The 21,725-nt window shown below is 42.1% G+C and overlaps 1 protein-coding gene and 1 long non-coding RNA gene across 2 annotated transcripts in view; one reads left to right on the top strand and one right to left on the bottom strand.

Moving 5' to 3' along the window:
- LOC117442292 (calcium/calmodulin-dependent protein kinase type IV) overlaps window positions 1-21,725 on the top strand; it is a 42,366-nt gene that overhangs the window by 15,009 nt on the left and 5,632 nt on the right. Inside the window, exons 5-10 of the mRNA XM_034078294.2 lie at window positions 372-444; window positions 7,950-8,040; window positions 11,456-11,530; window positions 14,593-14,668; window positions 20,776-20,902; window positions 21,324-21,476. Coding sequence (XP_033934185.1) covers window positions 372-444; window positions 7,950-8,040; window positions 11,456-11,530; window positions 14,593-14,668; window positions 20,776-20,902; window positions 21,324-21,476 — 595 coding nt within the window. The remainder of the gene's footprint in view (window positions 1-371; window positions 445-7,949; window positions 8,041-11,455; window positions 11,531-14,592; window positions 14,669-20,775; window positions 20,903-21,323; window positions 21,477-21,725) is intronic.
- On the bottom strand, window positions 5,698-7,234 carry LOC117442293 (uncharacterized). The gene is made up of 2 exons (XR_004551497.2): window positions 7,102-7,234; window positions 5,698-6,472 (listed from the first exon to the last, which is right to left on the bottom strand). It is a non-coding gene; the product is annotated as an uncharacterized lncRNA (long non-coding RNA).

Here is a 21,725-nt window from a genome sequence, read left to right on the forward strand (position 1 = left end):
GTTTCATTTAATTAATGTTCTATTATCAACTAGATGTTTGAGCTGTACTAGTTTGTTTATTGTCGTAGGTAGGTAGGTAGGTAGGTAGGTAGGTAGGTAGGTAGGTAGGTAGGTAGGTAGGTAGGTAGGTAGGTAGGTAGGTAGGTAGGTAGGTAGGTAGGTAGGTAGGTAGGTAGGTAGGTAGGTAGGTAGGTAGGTAGGTAGGTAGGTAGGTAGGTAGGTAGGTGGGTAGGCGGGCAGACGGGCAGGCGGGCAGGCGAGTAGGTGGGTGGATGGATGGATGGATGGATGGATGGATAGATAGATAGATAGATGTTGAAAATGTAATAATTAGGCCTGATGTGATATTTTCTGCTGATGTTTTTCTGCAGGATCGTGGAGCGGGGGTACTACAGTGAGAGAGACGCTGCTCACGTCATCAAACAGATCCTGGAGGCCGTGGCGGTAAGAGCTGCGTTCAGTGTCTGTTCTCACTGTCAGGAAAACCCAGCGCTGTCTGTGTGTCTGTTCTTCATCACAGTCACAGTGGATGATCCAGCTCCATCCTTCTCTCAGTTTATTAGATTACCGTTCGCTTCCTCCATCTCTGTTCAGTCTCTGCTGCTTCGCACACCGATCATAAACCAACTTCTCTCAAACTGATGTTTTTAGGTCGGAAACATTTCACGAAACCAGCACAGAGGCTGTCAGATCTGAGGGCTTTTTAGCTTCCAGTTTCAAGATTCAAGGCTTTTATTGTCATTTGTACTTTGTAGTTATATCAATGACAATCTTAAGTCACAAGCTCCTCCAACAGTGCAACACAATACAACAGATAAAACAGTGCAAGTAAATATAATAAAATATAATAGAAATAGAGCAATTATTTTAAGCTTTCAGTTAGCTTATAGTTCCTCTTGGCTTCTAGGTCCATGCAGGTAACCAAGACTTAGCTTCTAGTTTCTGTTAGCTTGTAGTTCTTTCATTTCATTTCTAGTCTTTAATAAAGTATGTCTTCTTATTCTAGCTGTTGGGGTTAGCTTAGAGTTAGCTTCTAAGTCTTATTAGCTTCTAGCTCTTGCCAGAATCGATGGCTGGACTGTTAATTTAGACTTGGCTTGTTGTTCTTGTTAGCAGACGGTTATTTTAGGGTGACTTTGTAGTTCTTTTTTTCGTGTTAGGGTTAGCTTCCAGGTTCAAAGAGTAAACTTAGATTTAGCTTCTAGTGCTTCTAGGTCAAGACTGTTGACCTATAGTTAGCTTCTAGGTCTTGTTAGCTTCTGGTTCTTCTCAGCTTCTAGGTTGGGACAGCTAATTTAGGGTTACCTTGTAGTTCTTTTTTAGTGTTGGGGTTAGTCTAGGTCTATGTTAGCTTCTCTAGACAGTAAACTTAGAATTAGCTTATGTTCTCGTTAGCGTTTAGGTCCAGACTTCTGACTTAAAGTTAAGTTCTCTTTAGCATCTAGGTTCAGACAGTCAGTTCAGAATTTGCATACAGTCCTTGGGTTAGCTTCTCGTTCGTCTTAGTTAAATGGTGTACTGTTCCTTTAAGGTTCAGTAAATGTTGTACTGTTCCTTTAAGGTTCAGTAAATGTTGTACTGTTCCTTTAAGGTTCAGTAAATGTTGTACTGTTCCTTTAAGGTTCAGTAAATGTTGTACTGTTCCTTTAAGGTTCACTTAATGTTGTACTGTTCCTTTAAGGTTCAGTAAATGTTGTACTGTTCCTTTAAGGTTCACTTAATGCTGTACTGTTCCTTTAAGGTTCACTTAATGTTGTACTGTTCCTTTAAGGTTCAGTAAATGTTGTACTGTTCCTTTAAGGTTCACTTAATGCTGTACTGTTCCTTTAAGGTTCACTTAATGTTGTACTGTTCCTTTAAGGTTCACTTAATGTTGTACTGTTCCTTTAAGGTTCAGTAAATGTTGTACTGTTCCTTTAAGGTTCACTTAATGCTGTACTGTTCCTTTAAGGTTCATTATGAACATGTATGGGCTCTATCGTCTGTTCAGAAGCAGATTTGTTTTGTAGGAGTTCTTCCTCCTCCAGAGAATGATTCACAGTCGTTCTGTTTCTCGGCCGAGTTAATCAAACCTGAAAGTTTAAATGTCGACATGTAACGAGGCGTTCACTGACATGCTTACACAACACTGCACTGTTTATCAGGGCCCAAAATGGTTGAATGTGAAGCTGTGCAGTTACAGAAAAATAAAACTGTTTGGTTTAAGAAGTGGTGATCATTTCAGTTGATGATGTGTTTATAGAACCAAAATTAGATTTAACGTATCTCGACAAACCTCCAGGGTTCCTACGGTCATTAAAAACCTGGACAATTCATGGGAATTCAAAATGCTAATTCCAGGCCCTGTAAAAGTTATGGAAAACAATATTGTTCCCAAAGTTTTGGAAAAGTCGTGGAAAAGTAACTAAAGTTGCATCAAATATAATTTATATTTTATCTAATCACCGAAATAGTGATACTATAATGATAATAAATACTGTATCGTAAAGTAATGAAACGTAAAATGGCTTTTAACTGTCGAGGTGTTTTGCTGGTGAGAGATTTTAGTAGAAGCTAGTAAGCCTATTTGATTTGTTTTAGATCGGCAGAACATGTTTCAGATGCAGACCTTATTTTCCTGTTCCATGTTAAAATACTGCAGTCGCTTTACCGCACCGTTGTGACGAAAAGGGAGCTGAGCCAGAAAGCAAAGCTCTCTGTCTACCGGGCCATTTTCGTTCCTACCCTCACCTATGGTCCTGAAGGATGGGTCGTGACCGAAAGAACGAGATCGCGGATACAAGCGGCCGAGATGGGTTTCCTCCGCAGGGTGGCTGGTGTCTCCCTTAGAGATAAGGTGAGAAGTTCGGTCATCAGGGAGGGACTCAGAGTTGAGCCGCTCCTCCTTCGCGTCGAAAGGAGCCAGTTGAGGTGGTTCGGGCACCTAGTTAGGATGCCACCTGGGCGCCTCCCTAGGGAGGTGTTCCAGGCACGTCCAGCTGGGAAGAGACCAAGGGGTAGACCTAGGACCAGGTGGAGGGATTATATCTCTTCGCTGGCCTGGGAGCGCCTTGGGACCCCCCAGTCAGAACTGGTTGATGAGGGGAAAGGGACGTTTGGGGCTCTCTGCTGGAACTGCTACCCCGAGACCCGACCACGGATAGGCGGGAGAAGATGGATGGATGTTAAAATAAACCATTTTCAGTGGTACCGCTGAGAAAGAGTCATTTATTTGGTCATGGGAAATGAGGTAAAGGTCCTGGAGAAGTCATTGAAAATCATTGGTGAAAAAGTGTACGAACCCTGAAACCTTCTGTACTGGATTATTATGTGTTTCATTTCAGTGTATATTGATTTATGTGAATATTTTATTTATTTTGTAATTAATGTATGTGTTTCCCTGCCGGGTGTTGCCTTAGCTTCTGTTGTGAGTTGCTTGAGCTGCAATAGTTTGTTGCAGTGGTGAGGTGCTGTAGTTGCTGTAGTTTCAGCAGTAAGTTGCAGTTGTTGCTGTAGTTGTAGTATTTTGCTTTAGTTTCAGTAGTTAGTTGCCTGTGTAGCTTTGGTCGTGGTCAATTCATTAGTTAGTTGCAGATGTTGCTGTAGTTGCGATAGTTAGTTGCCTGGGCAGCTGTGTTTGCGTAAAATTCATTAGTTAGTTGCAGGTATTGCTGTTGTTGTGGAAGTTGCAGAACTGAGTGGCAGGTATCTTTAACTTGCATTAATTGGTTCAGGTGTTGCTATACAGTAGATGGTTGCTGTAGTTGCAGTGGTTGCAGAAGTAAGTTGCCGTAGTTGGTTGCTGTGGTTACAGAAGTAAGTTGCCGTAGTTGGTTGCTGTGGTTACAGAAGTAAGTTGCCGTAGTTGGTTGCTGTGGTTACTTTAGTTGCGTTAGTGAGTTGCAGGTGTTGCTGGCAGCAGCGTAGTTGCAAACAGCAGCGGCGTGCAGCAGCTGCAGGTCTCTTATACAACAACAGCTTCCATCCTGCTGCTGAACAGATTAAAACCAGAGAGGATTAATACACACGCACACACACACACACACACACACACACCACACAAACAAATAAATACACACTAAAATATAAACACACTCTGACCACAGCTGACCTACATCCACCACGCAGAGAAACATACGCCTGTGTGTCTTTGTGTGTTAGTGTAGGTGTGTGTGTGTACTAGGATTACAGTACAGTTGTATTTGCTGTATCGTGTGTGTGTGTGTGTGTGTGTGTGTGTGTGTGTGTGTGTGTGTGTGTGTGTGTGTGTGTGTGTGTGTGTGTGTGTGTGTGTGTGGCATTAATCTGTGGCGCAGAAGCATCCTACAGCCCCTGAACACATCAACATATTTCTTTTGACTCGGGTCGTGACCCCCCGATGGGACGGCTCTTATTTTCTGACAGTTTCACTATCAGTGACGAGCAGACTGACGTTAAGCAGAGCGGAGCTGCGACTTCAGGACATCTCGGGGATTCATTTCCAGGTTTTCTCCGTGAGCAATATGTAAACGAGACAGATACCAGATAACAATTTGACATGTTAGCTGTAGAGAAAACGACATATCGGACGCTTGTTTGATAGATTTACATTTTTTTAAAGAAAGACTAGAAAGCAGAAAAGCTTCTAATATTTCCCAAAAAGTTTCTTCTAATGAAACTCAATGATAAACAACATCAAAATCCCTCTGAAACACACAGCAAATCTAATTTGATCAGCACACAATAGAAATAAATAACCATTAAAGATTTTTATAATCAGAAATAGATACAATTTAAATCCAAGAAAAGCTTGATTCTACTCTATACAGTTTAAACAAATACATTTATATGGAAAATCATTGCAATTAGAGACAATTATTTTAGAAAATATACTTAATTATATTTTCTATTAAATTTAAAAATCTTACCAGCCTTCAGCTTTTTTTAAACTTTCATCCACCTTTCCAAATGTTTTTTAGTATAACTATTTCAATGTGAGATGCTTCCTTCCAAAAAAAACGTTTGAAACTATTTGGTCTTCGCTCGGACTCTGATCTGAGGAAAGGAAGTGAGAGTGAAGAGAGCAGCAGGGCATGCTGGGAGCTGGAGAAATATGCCATCTGTCAGTCCATCCTGCCAAATCCCACACACACACACACACACACACACACACACACACACACACACACACACACACACACACACACACACACACACACACACACACACACACACACACACACACACACACACACATACCATGTATACATCACTTCAGGGGACATTACATTGACTTACATGCATTTCCTGGAGACTTATCCTAACCTTAACCATAACCAACACATGCCTTACCCTTACCCTAACCCTAACCAAGTCTTCACCCTAAAATTAACGATTCCCTTATGGGGACCTCCAATTTGTCCCCATAAGGGAGGCGAGTCCCCACACGTGACTGTGTAAACAGATTTATATTGTGGATGTAAAAGAACACTGCTGTCTCTACGATAACTTGCACACAATATGTTTGGAGATGGAAAATGGTTGGAGAAGCAAATGACTGTTCCAATAATACTCCCGTTAACATGCAACCGTACATTTCCAGATAAATATGAAACCTCCTCATGCTGACAGTCCGACAGGTTTGCCCTTTAAAGTAAAAACTACACCCACAAATAGATCATTTTTCATCACTTGTCATGGCTCTTGGCCGTGACAAAAAGAATGGGAAAAGACACGAGGTACGGGTATAGTAAATGTATTTATTATACCTAAACAAACTATGGAAGCTACCAACATGAGGTGTGTGAGTCTGTGATATCAGTAGTGTAGGTGTGGATGTGTGAGCATGATGTAGTGTGTTATGACAAAAACCAAGAGGATGCGGAACAAATGACAAACACGTACTGTAGCAGCACTCAGGAAGGAGTTGGCTCCCAATCAAGTGTCCCCTTCAAATCCAGAAAGGAGAATTGTTAGGTAACACACTACTGGGAGGAGTAAGACTGAAGTCGTAACATATTACTTTGATATCTTGAAAAATATCAAATGTTTCCGACATGCCTTTATGGCAGTGGTTTTCAAACTGTGGGGCGCGACCCCTGGTGGGTCGTGGAGGTACTGCAGGGGGGGCGCGGGAAGAAATTGTAAACAAACACTGTTCGAAAATAAATCTACAAAATGGAGAAGTTTTTAACACGGCCGTCAGAGCAGCTGAGTCCGGAGCTTAATGTCGTTTTGTCCGATGTTATAACCACCTTCAGTTACATCAAAACAAGACCACTGAAAGCTCGCCTTTTCTCTGCTTTGTGCGAGGGGATGGGCTCCGAGTACACAGCTGTTCTGTTTCACAGCGAGTCCCGATCGGTCCCGATGGCTCTCTCGCGGAAAAGTGCTGTCCAGGGTGCTGGCGCTTAAAGATGAGATCAGAATCTTCTTGGAGGAGGAGGGGAACGATCTTGCCATTGATAGGCTATGTGTGAAATAGGAATTGTATGGTGATGTGATCGTTTGCAACCTGCAGTAGAAATAGTAGTTCAGTGTTCATTCATATATTTTCCTTAAATCTATTTTTCACTTTGTGTAATCCATAATAAAATATAAAATGATAGTTGGATCTTTGTATCTTCTTATTATTAGCAAAGAAAATGTAATGTTTTTACAACAATATATAATTAATCCTACCAATATAGATGGGAACCGGGTTGGGGGGTCCCGAACATATTTCCAATACCCAAGGGGGTCCCGACTGAAAAAGTTTGGGAAGCACTGCTTTATGGTGAACGAAGAATGTAAGAAGTGTGAAAAGTCTGGATGCATGGAAGTAAATGGGGGGCCACGGTGAACCACAGCAAAACTAAATCAAAACATCCTAATACAAACTCTCCCATACGGTATAATCCAAGTGCTTATCCATACACTCTTTCACAAACTCATGACTTTGATATAAAACGGTACGTCCACACAGCAGCTTTTCGAAAATCTTGGAGCTGGGCATGTCTGAGAGCTTGGGGATTTTTTGCAAGCAATGCGACCAACAACCAACCACATGAATCTCCCGCCCCCGACATACAAAGCAAAAAAAAACGGGGATTTTATGCGAGCAATATATATATATATAAACTCCCCAAACAGGCGAAAACCTACCAGTTCCACCCACTGTCTCTGCCACCTCCCTCCATGCCGGGTTCCTCCGGTTTGTATCCCGGTAATAGTTCTGGTCGTAAAGAACCGGGTGATTTGCTACCGTAACTTCTCGTTTGGAATATGAGGAAATGAACTGCGGTCTGGTTCTCCCTGCGTACACGCGGTTTGATTGGCTAGCGCTTCTACTGTCAGATTTGCATAAACGTGTTTGATTGGCTGGCGCTTCCAGCTCAGCTTCAAAAGTTGAACATTGCTCAACTTTGGAATCCTGGAAATCCTGGACATCCTGGAAATCTTCGCTTCGCTCCCCCACAATGCAGTTCGGCGAAAAGCAAGGCAAAGTGACGTCATCCCCATTCAAAGTCAACGGGCAGAGAAGCGTTGGAAGCGGTGGAAGATGCTTCTGAAGCTGCGGTGTGGACGTACCGTTACTGTTTAATAAATGTCTTCATAAATAGACTTATGCTTTTGCAGACGCTCTACTCGTGTTTCACTAAGAAATGAATGTATTGTCATCAAAACAAAATGATGTTTCCAAGCTGTTCTTTTCCTGGCCATGCATGACCAAGGACTCCGACGACAGAAATAGACTGTCCTGTCTATCTGTCCAAAGAATGCTGTTAAAGCCGAATAACATATTGGCATCAACCCATATCCCACATGTCTAAATTCGGGGAAAGAGTTACAAGAACAGTGAAAATAGTGGAGCATTAATGTTAAGTCAGTGTTAATTCTGCATTAAACTGTGTGTGTGTGTGTGTGTGTGTGTGTGTGTGTGTGTGTGTGTGTGTGTGTGTGTGTGTGTGTGTGTGTGTGTGTGTGTGTGTGTGTGTGTGTGTGTGTCCCAGTATCTCCATGAGAACGGCGTGGTGCATCGTGACCTGAAACCAGAGAACCTGCTGTACGCTGATCTGTCGCTGGACGCTCCGCTGAAGATCGGTAACACAAATAAACACCTTCACCCTCATGAGACTTTGACTGCAACAACACGCATCTGATGTTATGTACATCTCTGGGAAAGATTCATCCATGAGGGTAACGGGACAAGAGTACATGTGACTGTCCGCCACTACAATTCATCTGGAGATAACAGAAACATTATACGGTCTTATTACACGGCTTAGTTGAATACTCGATTCTGATTGGTCAATTCAGAACATGTGACACGTTTTTAAAGGTCACCGATTATACAAAATCAACTTGTTCATGTCTTTTCCACATCAACATGTGTCCCCTCTTCTTCATGTCTCTTCAACATCAACATGTGTCCCCTCTTCTACATGTCTCTTCTACATCAACATGTGTCCCCTCTTCTTCGTGTCTCTTCTACATCAACATGTGTCCCCTCTTCTCCATGTCTCTTCTACATCAACATGTGTCCCCTCTTCTTCATGTCTCTTCAACATCAACATGTGTCCCCTCTTCTACATGTCTCTTCTACATCAACATGTGTCCCCTCTTCTTCGTGTCTCTTCTACATCAACATGTGTCCCCTCTTCTCCATGTCTCTTCTACATCAACATGTGTCCCCTCTTCTTCATGTCTCTTCTACATCAACATGTGTCCCCTCTCCTTCATGTCTCTTCTACATCAACATGTGTCCCCTCTTCTCCATGTCTCTTCTACATCAACATGTGTCCCCTCTTCTTCATGTCTCCTCTACATCAACATGTGTCCCCTCTTCTTCATGTCTCTTCAACATCAACATGTGTCCCCTCTTCTTCGTGTCTCTTCTACATCAACATGTGTCCCCTCTTCTTCGTGTCTCTTCTACATCAACATGTGTCCCCTCTTCTTCATGTCTCCTCTACATCAACATGTGTCCCCTCTTCTTCATGTCTCTTCAACATCAACATGTGTCCCCTCTTCTCCATGTCTCTTCTACATCAACATGTGTCCCCTCTTCTCCATGTCTCTTCTACATCAACATGTGTCCCCTCTTCTCCATGTCTCTTCTACATCAACATGTGTCCCCTCTTCTTCATGTCTCTTCTACATCAACATGTGTCCCCTCTTCTTCATGTCTCTTCTACATCAACATGTGTCCCCTCTTCTTCATGTCTCTTCTACATCAACATGTGTCCCCTCTTCCTCATGTCTCTTCTACATTCACATGTGTCCCCTCTTCTTCATGTCTCTTCTACATCAACCTGTGTCCCCTCTTCTCCATGTCTCTTCTACATCAACATGTGTCCCCTCTTCTTCATGTCTCTTCTACATCAACACGTGTCCCCTCTTCTCCATGTCTCTTCTACATCAACATGTGTCCCCTCTTCCTCATGTCTCTTCTACATCAACATGTGTCCCCTCTTCTTCATGTCTCTTCTACATCAACATGTGTCCCCTCTCTTCATGTCTCTTCTACATCAACATGTGTCCCCTCTTCTTCATGTCTATTCTACATCAACATGTGTCCCCTCTTCTCCATGTCTCTTCTACATCAACATGTGTCCCCTCTTCTTCATGTCTCTTCTACATCAACATGTGTCCCCTCTTCTTCATGTCTCTTCTACATCAACATGTGTCTCCTCTTCTCCATGTCTCTTCTACATCAACAAGTGTCCCCTCTCCTTCATGTCTCTTCTACATCAACATGTGTCCCCTCTTCTCCATGTCTCTTCTACATTAACATGTGTCCCCTCTTCTTCATGTCTCTTCTACATCAACACGTGTCCCCTCTTCTTCATGTCTCTTCTACATCAACCTGTGTCCCCTCTTCTTCATGTCTCTTCTCCATCAACATGTGTCCCCTCTTCTTCATGTCTCTTCTACATCAACATGTGTCCCCTCTTCTTCATGTCTCTTCTACATCAACATGTGTCCCCTCTTCTTCATGTCTCTTCTACATCAACATGTGTCCCCTCTTCTTCATGTCTCTTCTACATCAACATGTGTCCCCTCTTCTTCATGTCTCTTCTACATCAACATGTGTCCCCTCTTCTTCATGTCTCTTCTACATCACCATGTGTCCCCTCTTCTTCATGTCTCTTCTACATCAACATGTGTCCCCTCTTCTTCATGTCTCTTCTACATCAACATGTGTCCCCTCTTCCTCATGTCTCTTCTACATTCACATGTGTCCCCTCTTCTTCATGTCTCTTCTACATCAACATGTGTCCCCTCTTCCTCATGTCTCTTCTACATTAACATGTGTCCCCTCTTCTTCATGTCTCTTCTACATCAACATGTGTCCCCTCTTCGTCATGTCTCTTCTACATCAACATGTGTCCCCTCTTCTTCATGTCTCTTCTACATCAACATGTGTCCTCTCTTCTCCATGTCTCTTCTACATCAACATGTGTCCCCTCTTCTTCATGTCTCTTCTACATCAACATGTGTCCCCTCTTCTCCATGTCTCTTCTACATTCACATGTGTCCCCTCTTCTTCATGTCTCTTCTACATCAACATGTGTCCCCTCTTCTTCATGTCTCTTCTACATCAACATGTGTCCCCTCTTCTTCATGTCTCTTCTACATCAACATGTGTCCCCTCTTCCTCATGTCTCTTCTACATTAACATGTGTCCCCTCTTCTTCATGTCTCTTCTACATCAACATGTGTCCCCTCTTCTTCATGTCTCTTCTACATCAACATGTGTCCCCTCTTCTTCATGTCTCTTCTACATCAACATGTGTCCCCTCTTCTTCATGTCTCTTCTACATCAACATGTGTCCCCTTATCACCTGAATCTGTCTCTCAGAGGGGCGTGGGGAGGGGCTCCTTGTTTTCATCTAAAGTAACAGACAGAGAATCAGCACTTTGGAAACAGGGCTGAAACAGAGGGGATTATGGGTAATGCTGCAATGATCTGTTTGGTGTTTCAGCCAATCAGAGACAGGCTCTGGATATATCTGAAACCTATAATATATTGATGAGAAACAGTATGATAGGGGACCTTTAATCCAGTACGCTGTCAGGGACTATAATGACCGTTGCTAAGGAGGATCAAGAAAGAGAAAGGACAAGAGGTTAAAAGACGGAGCGCTGGACGTCAGATAAATGAGCAGAAGACGGCAGACAGGAAGTGAACACTAACTGGAACACGGTATGGGTTCCTGTCCTGTCCTTCAGTTTGAACACAATGAGAATTTAACAGACTCCTCATCAGGTCCAGTTATTCGGCGGATCTGCCTCCAGATGGCCGGCCTGCAGCGAGCGTCTACATTCAGCCTCCTCTTTCTCACCAACACTTCCCTTCACTTTCCTCCGCTCCTCTTCACGCCCTCATTCCACTTTAAATAGAAGCTGCAGAAACACCTCGGAGCAAGAAACAGCTTTTCAACAGCCGGGGGGAAACGATGAATCATATGTTTTCATTTCAAATTAACAGAGGAATGTTCTTTCTCTCTTACAGCCGACTTTGGTCTTTCAAAAATCATCGATGATCAGGTGACCATGAAGACGGTCTGTGGCACGCCGGGCTACTGCGGTGAGTTTATCAGTGTGTAGTGTCTCTACTTTAAAGAGTCCTCTCCTGCTGATGTTCAGGTGTATATCAGTATGTAGTGTCTCTACTTTAAAGAGTCCTCTCCTGCTGATGTTCAGGTGTATATCAGTATGTAGTGTCTCTACTTTAAAGAGTCCTCTCCTGCTGATGTTCAGGTGTATATCAGTATGTAGTGTCTCTACTTTAAAGAATCCTCTCCTGCTGGTGTTCAGGTGTATATCAGTATTTAGTGTCTCTACTTTAAAGAGTCCTCTCCTGCTGATGTTCAGGTGTATATCAGTATGTAGTGTCTCTACTTTAAAGAGTCCTCTCCTGCTGATGTTCAGGTGTATATCAGTATGTAGTGTCTCTACTTTAAAGAGTCCTCTCCTGCTGATGTTCAGGTGTATATCAGTATGTAGTGTCTCTACTTTAAAGAGTCCTCTCCTGCTGATGTTCAGGTGTATATCAGTATGTAGTGTCTCTACTTTAAAGAGTCCTCTCCTGCTGATGTTCAGGTGTATATCAGTATGTAGTGTCTCTACTTTAAAGAGTCCTCTCCTGCTGATGTTCAGGTGTATATCAGTATGTAGTGTCTCTACTTTAAAGAGTCCTCTCCTGCTGATGTTCAGGTGTATATCAGTATGTAGTGTCTCTACTTTAAAGAGTCCTCTCCTGCTGATGTTCAGGTGTGTATCAGTATGTAGTGTCTCTACTTTAAAGAGTCCTCTCCTGCTGATGTTCAGGTGTATATCAGTATGTAGTGTCTCTACTTTAAAGAGTCCTCTCCTGCTGATGTTCAGGTGTATATCAGTATGTAGTGTCTCTACTTTAAAGAGTCCTCTCCTGCTGATGTTCAGGTGTGTATCAGTATGTAGTGTCTCTACTTTAAAGAGTCCTCTCCTGCTGATGTTCAGGTGTATATCAGTATGTAGTGTCTCTACTTTAAAGAGTCCTCTCCGGCTGATGTTCAGGTGTATATCAGTATGTAGTGTCTCTACTTTAAAGAGTCCTCTCCTGCTGATGTTCAGGTGTATATCAGTATGTAGTGTCTCTACTTTAAAGAGTCCTCTCCTGCTGATGTTCAGGTGTATATCAGTATGTAGTGTCTCTACTTTAAAGAGTCCTCTCCTGCTGATGTTCAGGTGTATATCAGTATGTAGTGTCTCTACTTTAAAGAGTCCTCTCCTGCTGATGTTCAAGTGTATATCAGTATGTAGTGTCTCTACTTTAAAGAGTCCTCTCCTGCTGATGTTCAGGTGTATATCAGTATGTAGTGTCTCTACTTTAAAGAGTCCTCTCCTGCTGATGTTCAGGTGTATATCAGTATGTAGTGTCTCTACTTTAAAGAGTCCTCTCCTGCTGATGTTCAGGTGTGTATCAGTATGTAGTGTCTCTACTTTAAAGAGTCCTCTCCTGCTGATGTTCAAGTGTATATCAGTATGTAGTGTCTCTACTTTAAAGAGTCCTCTCCTGCTGATGTTCAGGTGTATATCAGTATGTAGTGTCTCTACTTTAAAGAGTCCTCTCCTGCTGATGTTCAGGTGTATATCAGTATGTAGTGTCTCTACTTTAAAGAGTCCTCTCCTGCTGATGTTCAGGTGTATATCAGTATGTAGTGTCTCTACTTTAAAGAGTCCTCTCCTGCTGATGTCCAGGTGTATATCAGTATATAGTGTCTCTACTTTAAAGAGTCCTCTCCAGCTGATGTTCAGGTGTATATCAGTATGTAGTGTCTCTACTTTAAAGAGTCCTCTCCTGCTGATGTTCAGGTGTATATCAGTGTGTAGAGTCTCTACTTTAAAGAGTCCTCTCCTGCTGATGTTCAGGTTCATATCAGTATGTAGTGTCTCTACTTTAAAGAGTCCTCTCCTGCTGATGTTCAGGTGTATATCAGTATGTAGTGTCTCTACTTTAAAGAGTCCTCTCCTGCTGATGTTCAGGTGTATATCAGTATGTAGTGTCTCTACTTTAAAGAGTCCTCTCCTGCTGATGTTCATGTGTATATCAGTATGTAGTGTCTCTACTTTAAAGAGTCCTCTCCTGCTGATGTTCAGGTGTATATCAGTATGTAGTGTCTCTACTTTAAAGAGTCCTCTCCTGCTGATGTTCAGGTTCATATCAGTATGTAGTGTCTCTACTTTAAAGAGTCCTCTCCTGCTGATGTTCAGGTGTATATCAGTATGTAGTGTCTCTACTTTAAAGAGTCCTCTCCTGCTGATGTTCAGGTGTATATCAGTATGTAGTGTCTCTACTTTAAAGAGTCCTCTCCTGCTGATGTTCATGTGTATATCAGTATGTAGTGTCTCTACTTTAAAGAGTCCTCTCCTGCTGATGTTCAGGTGTATATCAGTATGTAGTGTCTCTACTTTAAAGAGTCCTCTCCTGCTGATGTTCAGGTGTATATCAGTATGTAGTGTCTCTACTTTAAAGAGTCCTCTCCTGCTGATGTTCAAGTGTGTATCAGTATGTAGTGTCTCTACTTTAAAGAGTCCTCTCCTGCTGATGTTCAGGTGTATATCAGTATGTAGTGTCTCTACTTTAAAGAGTCCTCTCCTGCTGATGTTCAGGTGTATATCAGTATGTAGTGTCTCTACTTTAAAGAGTCCTCTTTAAAACCCCACCCAAAAAGGAGTAAAGAGCCCCTTTAATTATGTAGTTCTTAAAAAACATCGCTTTACTTTAACTCGGCCTCAACGATGATAGTCAGACTCAGAATCTGAACATCTTTATACAGAGGGGAAATGTTCATTGTTGAAGCAAAAGCGAACAGCCAAAAATAGCAACATATTAATTAAGAGGCATGAATAAAATATTAAAGATAAAAATAGAAATTACCATTTACAAAAATACACATCAGAAGTACCAGTAACAGTATCTTTTAGTTGAAGTACCGTATCATGTCAGCTGGTCAATGACCTGTGTTGTCGCTTTGATGTCCGACAGCGGCTGCAGCGATGCGTTCACTGCACCCGCTGCTCTGTGGGATTTCACATTACTCTCAGTTGGAGCTTCTGTCGGCCATCTGGCGTCTAACGGGCTCTTCTCTCTCTCTGCGCCCGTAGCTCCGGAGATCCTGCGAGGGAACGCGTACGGCCCCGAGGTGGACATGTGGTCGGTGGGCGTCATCCTCTACATCCTGTGAGTCCGATCACACCACACACATCAGAGACATTAGCATTCATCACTCTGTCTGTCTCAGAACATCAACATGTGTCCCCTCTTCTCCATGTCTCTTCTACATCAACATGTGTCCCCTCTTCTCCATGTCTCTTCTACATCAGCATGTGTCCCCTCTTCTTCATGTCTCCTCTACATCAACATGTGTCCCCTCTTCTTCATGTCTCTTCTACATCAACATGTGTCCCCTCTTCTTCATGTCTCTTCTACATCAGCATGTGTCCCCTCTTCTTCATGTCTCTTCTACATCAACATGTGTCTCCTCTTCTTCATGTCTCTTCTACATCAACATGTGTCCCCTCTTCTTCATGTCTCTTCTTCATCAACATGTGTCCCCTCTGTGGAAAGAGACTCTGAAAGTTTCAGGAACAAAGATTCTCTCTCTTTTTGATCCATTTCTATAAAAACCTGTCTGAAAATGAGCTGATCAGATTTTGCCCACTTTGTGATGTCATAACGATTTTTTGTCTTGTGTAACCATTAGCCAATCAGCAACCAAGGTAACCCCCGCCCCCCCCCCCTCCCCCTTATCACCTGAATCTCCTCCTATGGGGGCTTTCACACCAACGTGGTTTCCAGGGCCGGTTCGGAGCTAGAGCCTGAAAAGCACCGGTCTTTCCTGTTCACACCGCAGCGGAGCCGCCTCTAAGCTCCGGAATCTGGTTCGTTTCAAGCACCAAACATTTTTCGGTCTAGAAGCAAGAACCGCATACGTCACGCTTACGTCAGAGGGGGGCGGGATTAACCTGAGCTAACAGTTAAAGGCGAGTACAAGTTGTAACAAGCAGTAGTGCTGAGCAAAGTGACTAGAACGCAACCACACACACAACAAAAACACACTTTATAAAGTCAGGCAACACTAACCAGGCTTCGTGTGATTCTGTTTATTTGGGCCTTACTTTGACCGTCCGTTCACTGTTATCGATCATTGTGGAGAGAGGCAGACGTGCTGTTTTGTATTATAGCAGCTATCGGATGGAATCAATACATGGGCTGCACAGGTTGTCGTGTCCGACTATCACAAGCAGAATCATAATGAAAAATACGCCGGTAAAATGTGCCTGAAGAAAACGGCTTATGCCACAATAGGATAGCAATAGCAAGATAGTCAGTTTAGCTTCGGTTGCTATGCTAACATCACCCATTTTATACCGCATAACCTTTCATAACAGCGTTGTGATGCCAAACAGCGTCAATTCAGACTGACACACATTCACTCTTAGGGGAACTGGGGATATGCATCAGCTGCTTGTGTGAGCAGTGAATACTTTAGAGCGGCCGCTGCAGTGTGAGCTAACGGGAGCTAACGGGAGAATAAACTCTGTGGAAGAGCAGCACTGCAGCGGTCGGTAAATGCTGCAGAAACACATTAATAAACAATGAACCACGGCACTCTGGAGAAAAGTATAAAGTTGGAGAAGTCGTTATTTAATTTAATCTGGCTTCGTGTGATTAAAAGCAGGGCTGCCCCTCCCTACGGGCCAATCACGCAGGCTGCAGGGGGCCCCGCCCAGAGGGCCTCAGCTGCTGTGTGCAATTCTCCGTGCACCCCCCGCGAGAGGTGACAAGGGGAGCACGTCTGTAACCCGACACCGTTGCAATGAATCGACATCTGACCAATCACGGCTTTGATACGGCCACTAGTGCAGGTGAAGAGATGTCGGTGAAAAGACAGTTTCAGTCCGGCGCAAGCAAGAGGGGAAAAAAACAAAACATGAAGAAACTAGAGCATCACTCGAAGGTGGGTTATTGTATGAGTCAAATGTACAACTTGCGAATGTTGTATAAGTCAAATTGCCAATTTAAAACATCAGCTGCAATTCACGACATGAAGCATATAGGCTAATGGAGATGCAGTTATTTCCATCATTCTTTGTTTAACATTCATTCAAGTATGTTATGCTTTGTATCTGCTAATGTACAGGAGGAAGAGTGATACACTGTCTGTCTAGTTGGCTTACATAACAGTTAAAGTTTACAGCCTAAAAAACATGGAGCATTTTTCCCCCTTTTATTCATTTTATGTCAATTTGCACATTTCATGGTGACGCTCAGCCTCTCCCCTTAACTCCTAACAGTCATCGTCATGTCAACAACAACACAGAGAAATACTGATAGGAATGTGTGTGTAGTTGTTGACACATTGCTGACAGAGGGAACTACAATACAGATTTAAGAAACATCAGTTTTTGAGCATGTCATAAGCATGTTTTGTCTTGACTATATTACAACTATATTATAATAAAATAATATAGTATTTATATTATTGAATTGATTATGATTATTAGTAGAAGTAGTTTATTTGCATTAATTATATTGTAATCTTTTTGAGGCTAGTATTTGGCAGGAAATGCAGACGTATTCACCTGTAAACGCATACTGAACGACATACATGCACATTTACCATTTACCTCACTGTATACAAAAGTAACTGTGTTGATAATAATAATAATAATAATAAACAGGAATTATATTTGCACAGTAGCCACTTTGTTGGGGGGGGGGCTCATCTCACAATGTCGCTTGGGGCCCCAAGTTCGCCAGGGGCGGCCCTGATTAAAAGCAACACGATCATCGACCCGACGCAGTCCCCCGTTGTTGTAGTAGTGAGCGCCGTTGGGGAGAAAATCAGCGACGTAAACGGTGATGTCATGACGCGGCAGCGGCAGCACCAGTCGGGCTCTGGGCGGTGTGAACAAAACGGGGGCTGAAAAGAAAAACCGGTTCCGAACCAGAAAAGCTCTAGCACGGAGCAAGAACGGGAACCGCGTTGGTGTGAAAGCCCTACTAGAGCACCATTGAGTTCTTTGTAACCAGATGTCTCTCAGAGGGGCGTGGGGAGGGGCTCCTTATTTTCATCTAAAGTAACAGACAGAGAATCAGCACTTTGGAAACAGGGCTGAAACAGAGGGGATTATGGGTAATGCTGCCATGATCTGTTTGGTGTTTCAGCCAATCAGAGACAGGCTCTGGATATATCTGAGACCTGTGATATATTGATGAAGAACAGTGTTATAGGGGACCTTTAAGAGGGACAGTGCACATTAATTAACATTACAAATAACCGATGCATCATAATTCTCATTACCATTGAAAAATATGTTAAATTATTTGTTTGGGTTTCACTGTCTGTCTCATAACAGTGATTTTATTCGTTTACTTAAGAGGGACAGTGCACATTAATTAACATAAAAAAGTTGTGATTATTTTGGCTGATATTTCAATATCCATATCCAGTCATTCACAATATTGCAAGGATTTTCGCATCATAATTCTCATACCATTGAAAAATATATTCAATTATTAGGGTGTAATGTATTGAAGAGGATCTGTCCCAAACAAAAGAGTTTTTTTTAATGTCTTTCGAATACAATTTGTAGCTTGGAATATCTCTTAATTGTGCAACTATACTGTATATATGTGGCTATAAATGCACCAGAGATATTATATTATCATCTGAATTCTCTCGACAGATGTGTTATTGTTCAATAAGAGTATAATAGGAGACCAACCTGTTAACCCCTGATTTTTTTTATACACACTCACACAAATATTTTTAATATTTTTTTAAGAATATTTTTTTTTATTTAAATATTTAAAAAAAAAATTTTTTGAATGGAATGAATACCTATAGTGATTATTCAATGTAATACAATGATTTTTATAGTCTGGTATCTGAAAAAGGTCAAATGGCACTGATGGAACCAAATGTGCCCAAAGCTTATTCCGCCTGGACTTTATTTTCATAAATCTCTCTAAAAAGGTCAAATGTCACTTGTTTTGCCTCAATCTTGATACAGGGTACTTATTATATGTTATAATTTGGATTCCTAAAGCTTTTAGGCTACTAACCCATCATTCAAGGTTGGTCTTCACTATAAGTAATGGGTTTTCTTTAGGCGGAGACAGGAATTTACATTTTTTTGCTATGTTCCATCTGAATTTACTCTGACACAGAAACATCTATATTGATTCTGACACTTCTACATCCAACTCACAGATGTAACCTTGCTTTGATAACAAAAATTATTCATATAAACCTTTTAGAAGTGAAGTTACAGTCATTTGTTCTGGGAATGTCATTTTCGAGCCTGAAACCTGAAAAACAGGCTCGGGGTTTAACAGGACATGCAACATAGAGACTCACAATACGAAGACATGCCAATTTCCTATTGCCTTCGTGTTCCCCTCCTTACTTTGGTGTTCGGTCCTGTTTTAACTGCTATATATTAACACAAAAACCATTAATCATCACCACATTTCATTTAACACCCTTTCAAACTGTAAATATTGTATTGATAAGAAAACAAACGTGAAAAAGCAGCAATACGGGGACAGAGGACAGTCTAGTGAATATTCATTTTGTGCTGACAGATCTCAGTACTAATGTGAAACACAGCTTCCTGTTTATCAATTTCCTCAGACGTGTTAATGGAGACTATAAATGGGTTTACTGTCGATAACGACTTAATGTCGGCGTACAGGCGGAAATGTTCTGATCACTCAGTTTTAATGTCACAGAAGCCCAGAGACTCAGATGAGAAAAATCTGGTTGCTGGATAATCTTTTTTTATTCCTTTTTTAAAAAACTGTAAAATGTTTCTTTATTTTTGTAGTACTCGTTTCGGCCACAAGAGGGCGGAGTGCACCACTACCCCATGTTCTAAATTAGATTTCTAATAAGAATATTACATGTCAATTCTATAGAGCTTTGTTTAATACAAGGACGCGTTTTACCAAAAAACAACATTTTAAACAAGCTTACAAACAAACAAGATGCAATACAATTAATCAGAAAAGAAAAACAAGCATCATTTAGAGCAGGGGTGTCAAACTCAAGGCCCGGGGGCCAAATCCGGCCCGCAACCTCATTTTCTGTGGCCCCGCAAGAGCTTGCAAAGAATATAATATGTTTATTATACGGTTACATGCCGCTTTACAGAAGCACGTTGCCCATAAACTACATATCCCACGATGCATCTTGTTTTGTGACATGCACACTGAAGAGACTTGCAATTATTTGCCCTGGACTTCTGCTTTCAGACGTAGTTAATTATGAAGTTATTACCCTATCCGATAATAATCCAATGCAGAGGCAATAATGTAATATATAATACATTGTTTTATATATATTTATATATGTATTTTTATATAGTCTTAAAGTTACAACCTAAAACTAATGTGGCCCGTGATGAAATTGAGTTTGACACCCCTGATTTAGAGTATAGCAGAAACAAGCAGATACAAAAACAGAAGATTATCATTGATTTTTATACATTTCTACCCAAACAGAAAGACGTGTCCGCTGACTTTCCCAAAATGCCTTTAACTTGTGTTTAAAATGCATGAAAAAGTGAAAACTCACCTGAAAGAAAACATGAATGCTTTTTAGTATTTAGAGCCTCTTGTGGCCCAAAATGGGTATTACAATGCCCAACGCTTTAAAAAAAGTGATCCAGCAAAACATTTTATTCACCTGTGCTAAACACAGAAGAGAAAAAGTGTTGATCCGACTTAGAAAATCCATCCATCCATCTTCTCCCGCTTATCCGTGGTCGGGTCGCGGGGGTAGCAGTTCCAGCAGAGAGCCCCAAACTTTCTTTTCCCTGGCGACATCAACCAGCTCTGACTGGGGGATCCCAAGGCGCTCCCAGGCCAGCGAAGAGATATAATCCCTCCACCTGGTCCTAGGTCTACCCCTTGGTCTCTTCCCAGCTGGACGTGCCTGGAACACCTCCCTAGGGAGGCGCCCAGGTGGCATCCTAACTAGGTGCCCGAACCACCTCAACTGGCTTCTTTCGACGCGAAGGAGGAGCGGCTCAACTCCGAGTCCCTCCCTGATGACCGAACTTCTCACCTTATCTCTAAGGGAGACACCAGCCACCCGGCGGAGGAAACCCATCTCGGCCGCTTGTATCTTAGAAAATGAATCAACATATTTATTTCTGACTTGCCATATTATCCGTAAGATGTTGTATAACTGTGACATTTGTAAAGTCATTCAGCGATTGTCTGAGCCACAAGTAACATATTGAAAGCAGTTATATCATGAACTTCCTGTTCTCCAGACTCTGTGGGTTCGAGCCCTTCTTCGACCCGAGAGGAGATCAGTACATGTACAGCCGAATCCTCAACTGCGACTACGAGTTTGTGTCTCCGTGGTGGGACGACGTGTCCCTCAACGCCAAGGATCTGGTGAGTTCCTCCTCTGGACATTTGCAGCCATTTTGCTTATTTTTCAGTTCATTTTTGAGTCTCTTTTAGCGACATTTTGTAATTTAAATCGTTATTGTCACATTATACATGACAACAACAACATTACAATCATGTAACAAAATGCCAGCAAGGCAATACAAAAATACAAATAAAATAAAAGGCTCGGGATATGTCTTCATGTTATTATATTCTTGAAGATACATCTATTGTTCCAGTCAAATGTCTTGAGTCTTGTATAGAGTCCATTTCCCCCACTTTCTGTTGAGTTGTATTTCATCTCAATTTATAAGTCAGTTTTTCCATCAACAATATTTCTTCCACAATTGTTACCCATTGTTTTTTTCCGTTGGCGGTGCTTCACTTGGACCTGGTTTAAACTACCCTGTTTATCTGCCTGCAGGTCAGTAAGCTGATCGTCCTCGACCCTCACAAGCGTCTCAGTGTGCGGGAGGCCCTGCAGCACCCATGGGTGCTCGGAAAAGCCGCCCGCTTCTCTCACATGGACACCGCCCAGAGGAAACTACAGGAGTTTAACGCTCGCCGCAAACTTAAGGTGAGGTCTTAGTGCGGACAGCAGAAGCGAGAAACAGCAAAGAGTTCAAATCCAACTCTTAACGTACATACTGTTAGTCTGTGTGATGATGAAGTGTGTGTGTTAAATAATTCCTCTTGTTCATGAAGCTTCAACACTGTGTTAAGACTTTAAGAAATAGCTTTGGTCAAAAAAGTCACTATTTCACATTATGGTCGATAGTCAGTTATCGACAAAGTTGACACCCGGTTGGTGGCTCTTCTAGTTCCT

This window comes from Pseudochaenichthys georgianus, unplaced genomic scaffold, assembly GCF_902827115.2.
Source record: "Pseudochaenichthys georgianus unplaced genomic scaffold, fPseGeo1.2 scaffold_408_arrow_ctg1, whole genome shotgun sequence".
Lineage (NCBI taxonomy): Eukaryota > Metazoa > Chordata > Actinopteri > Perciformes > Channichthyidae > Pseudochaenichthys > Pseudochaenichthys georgianus.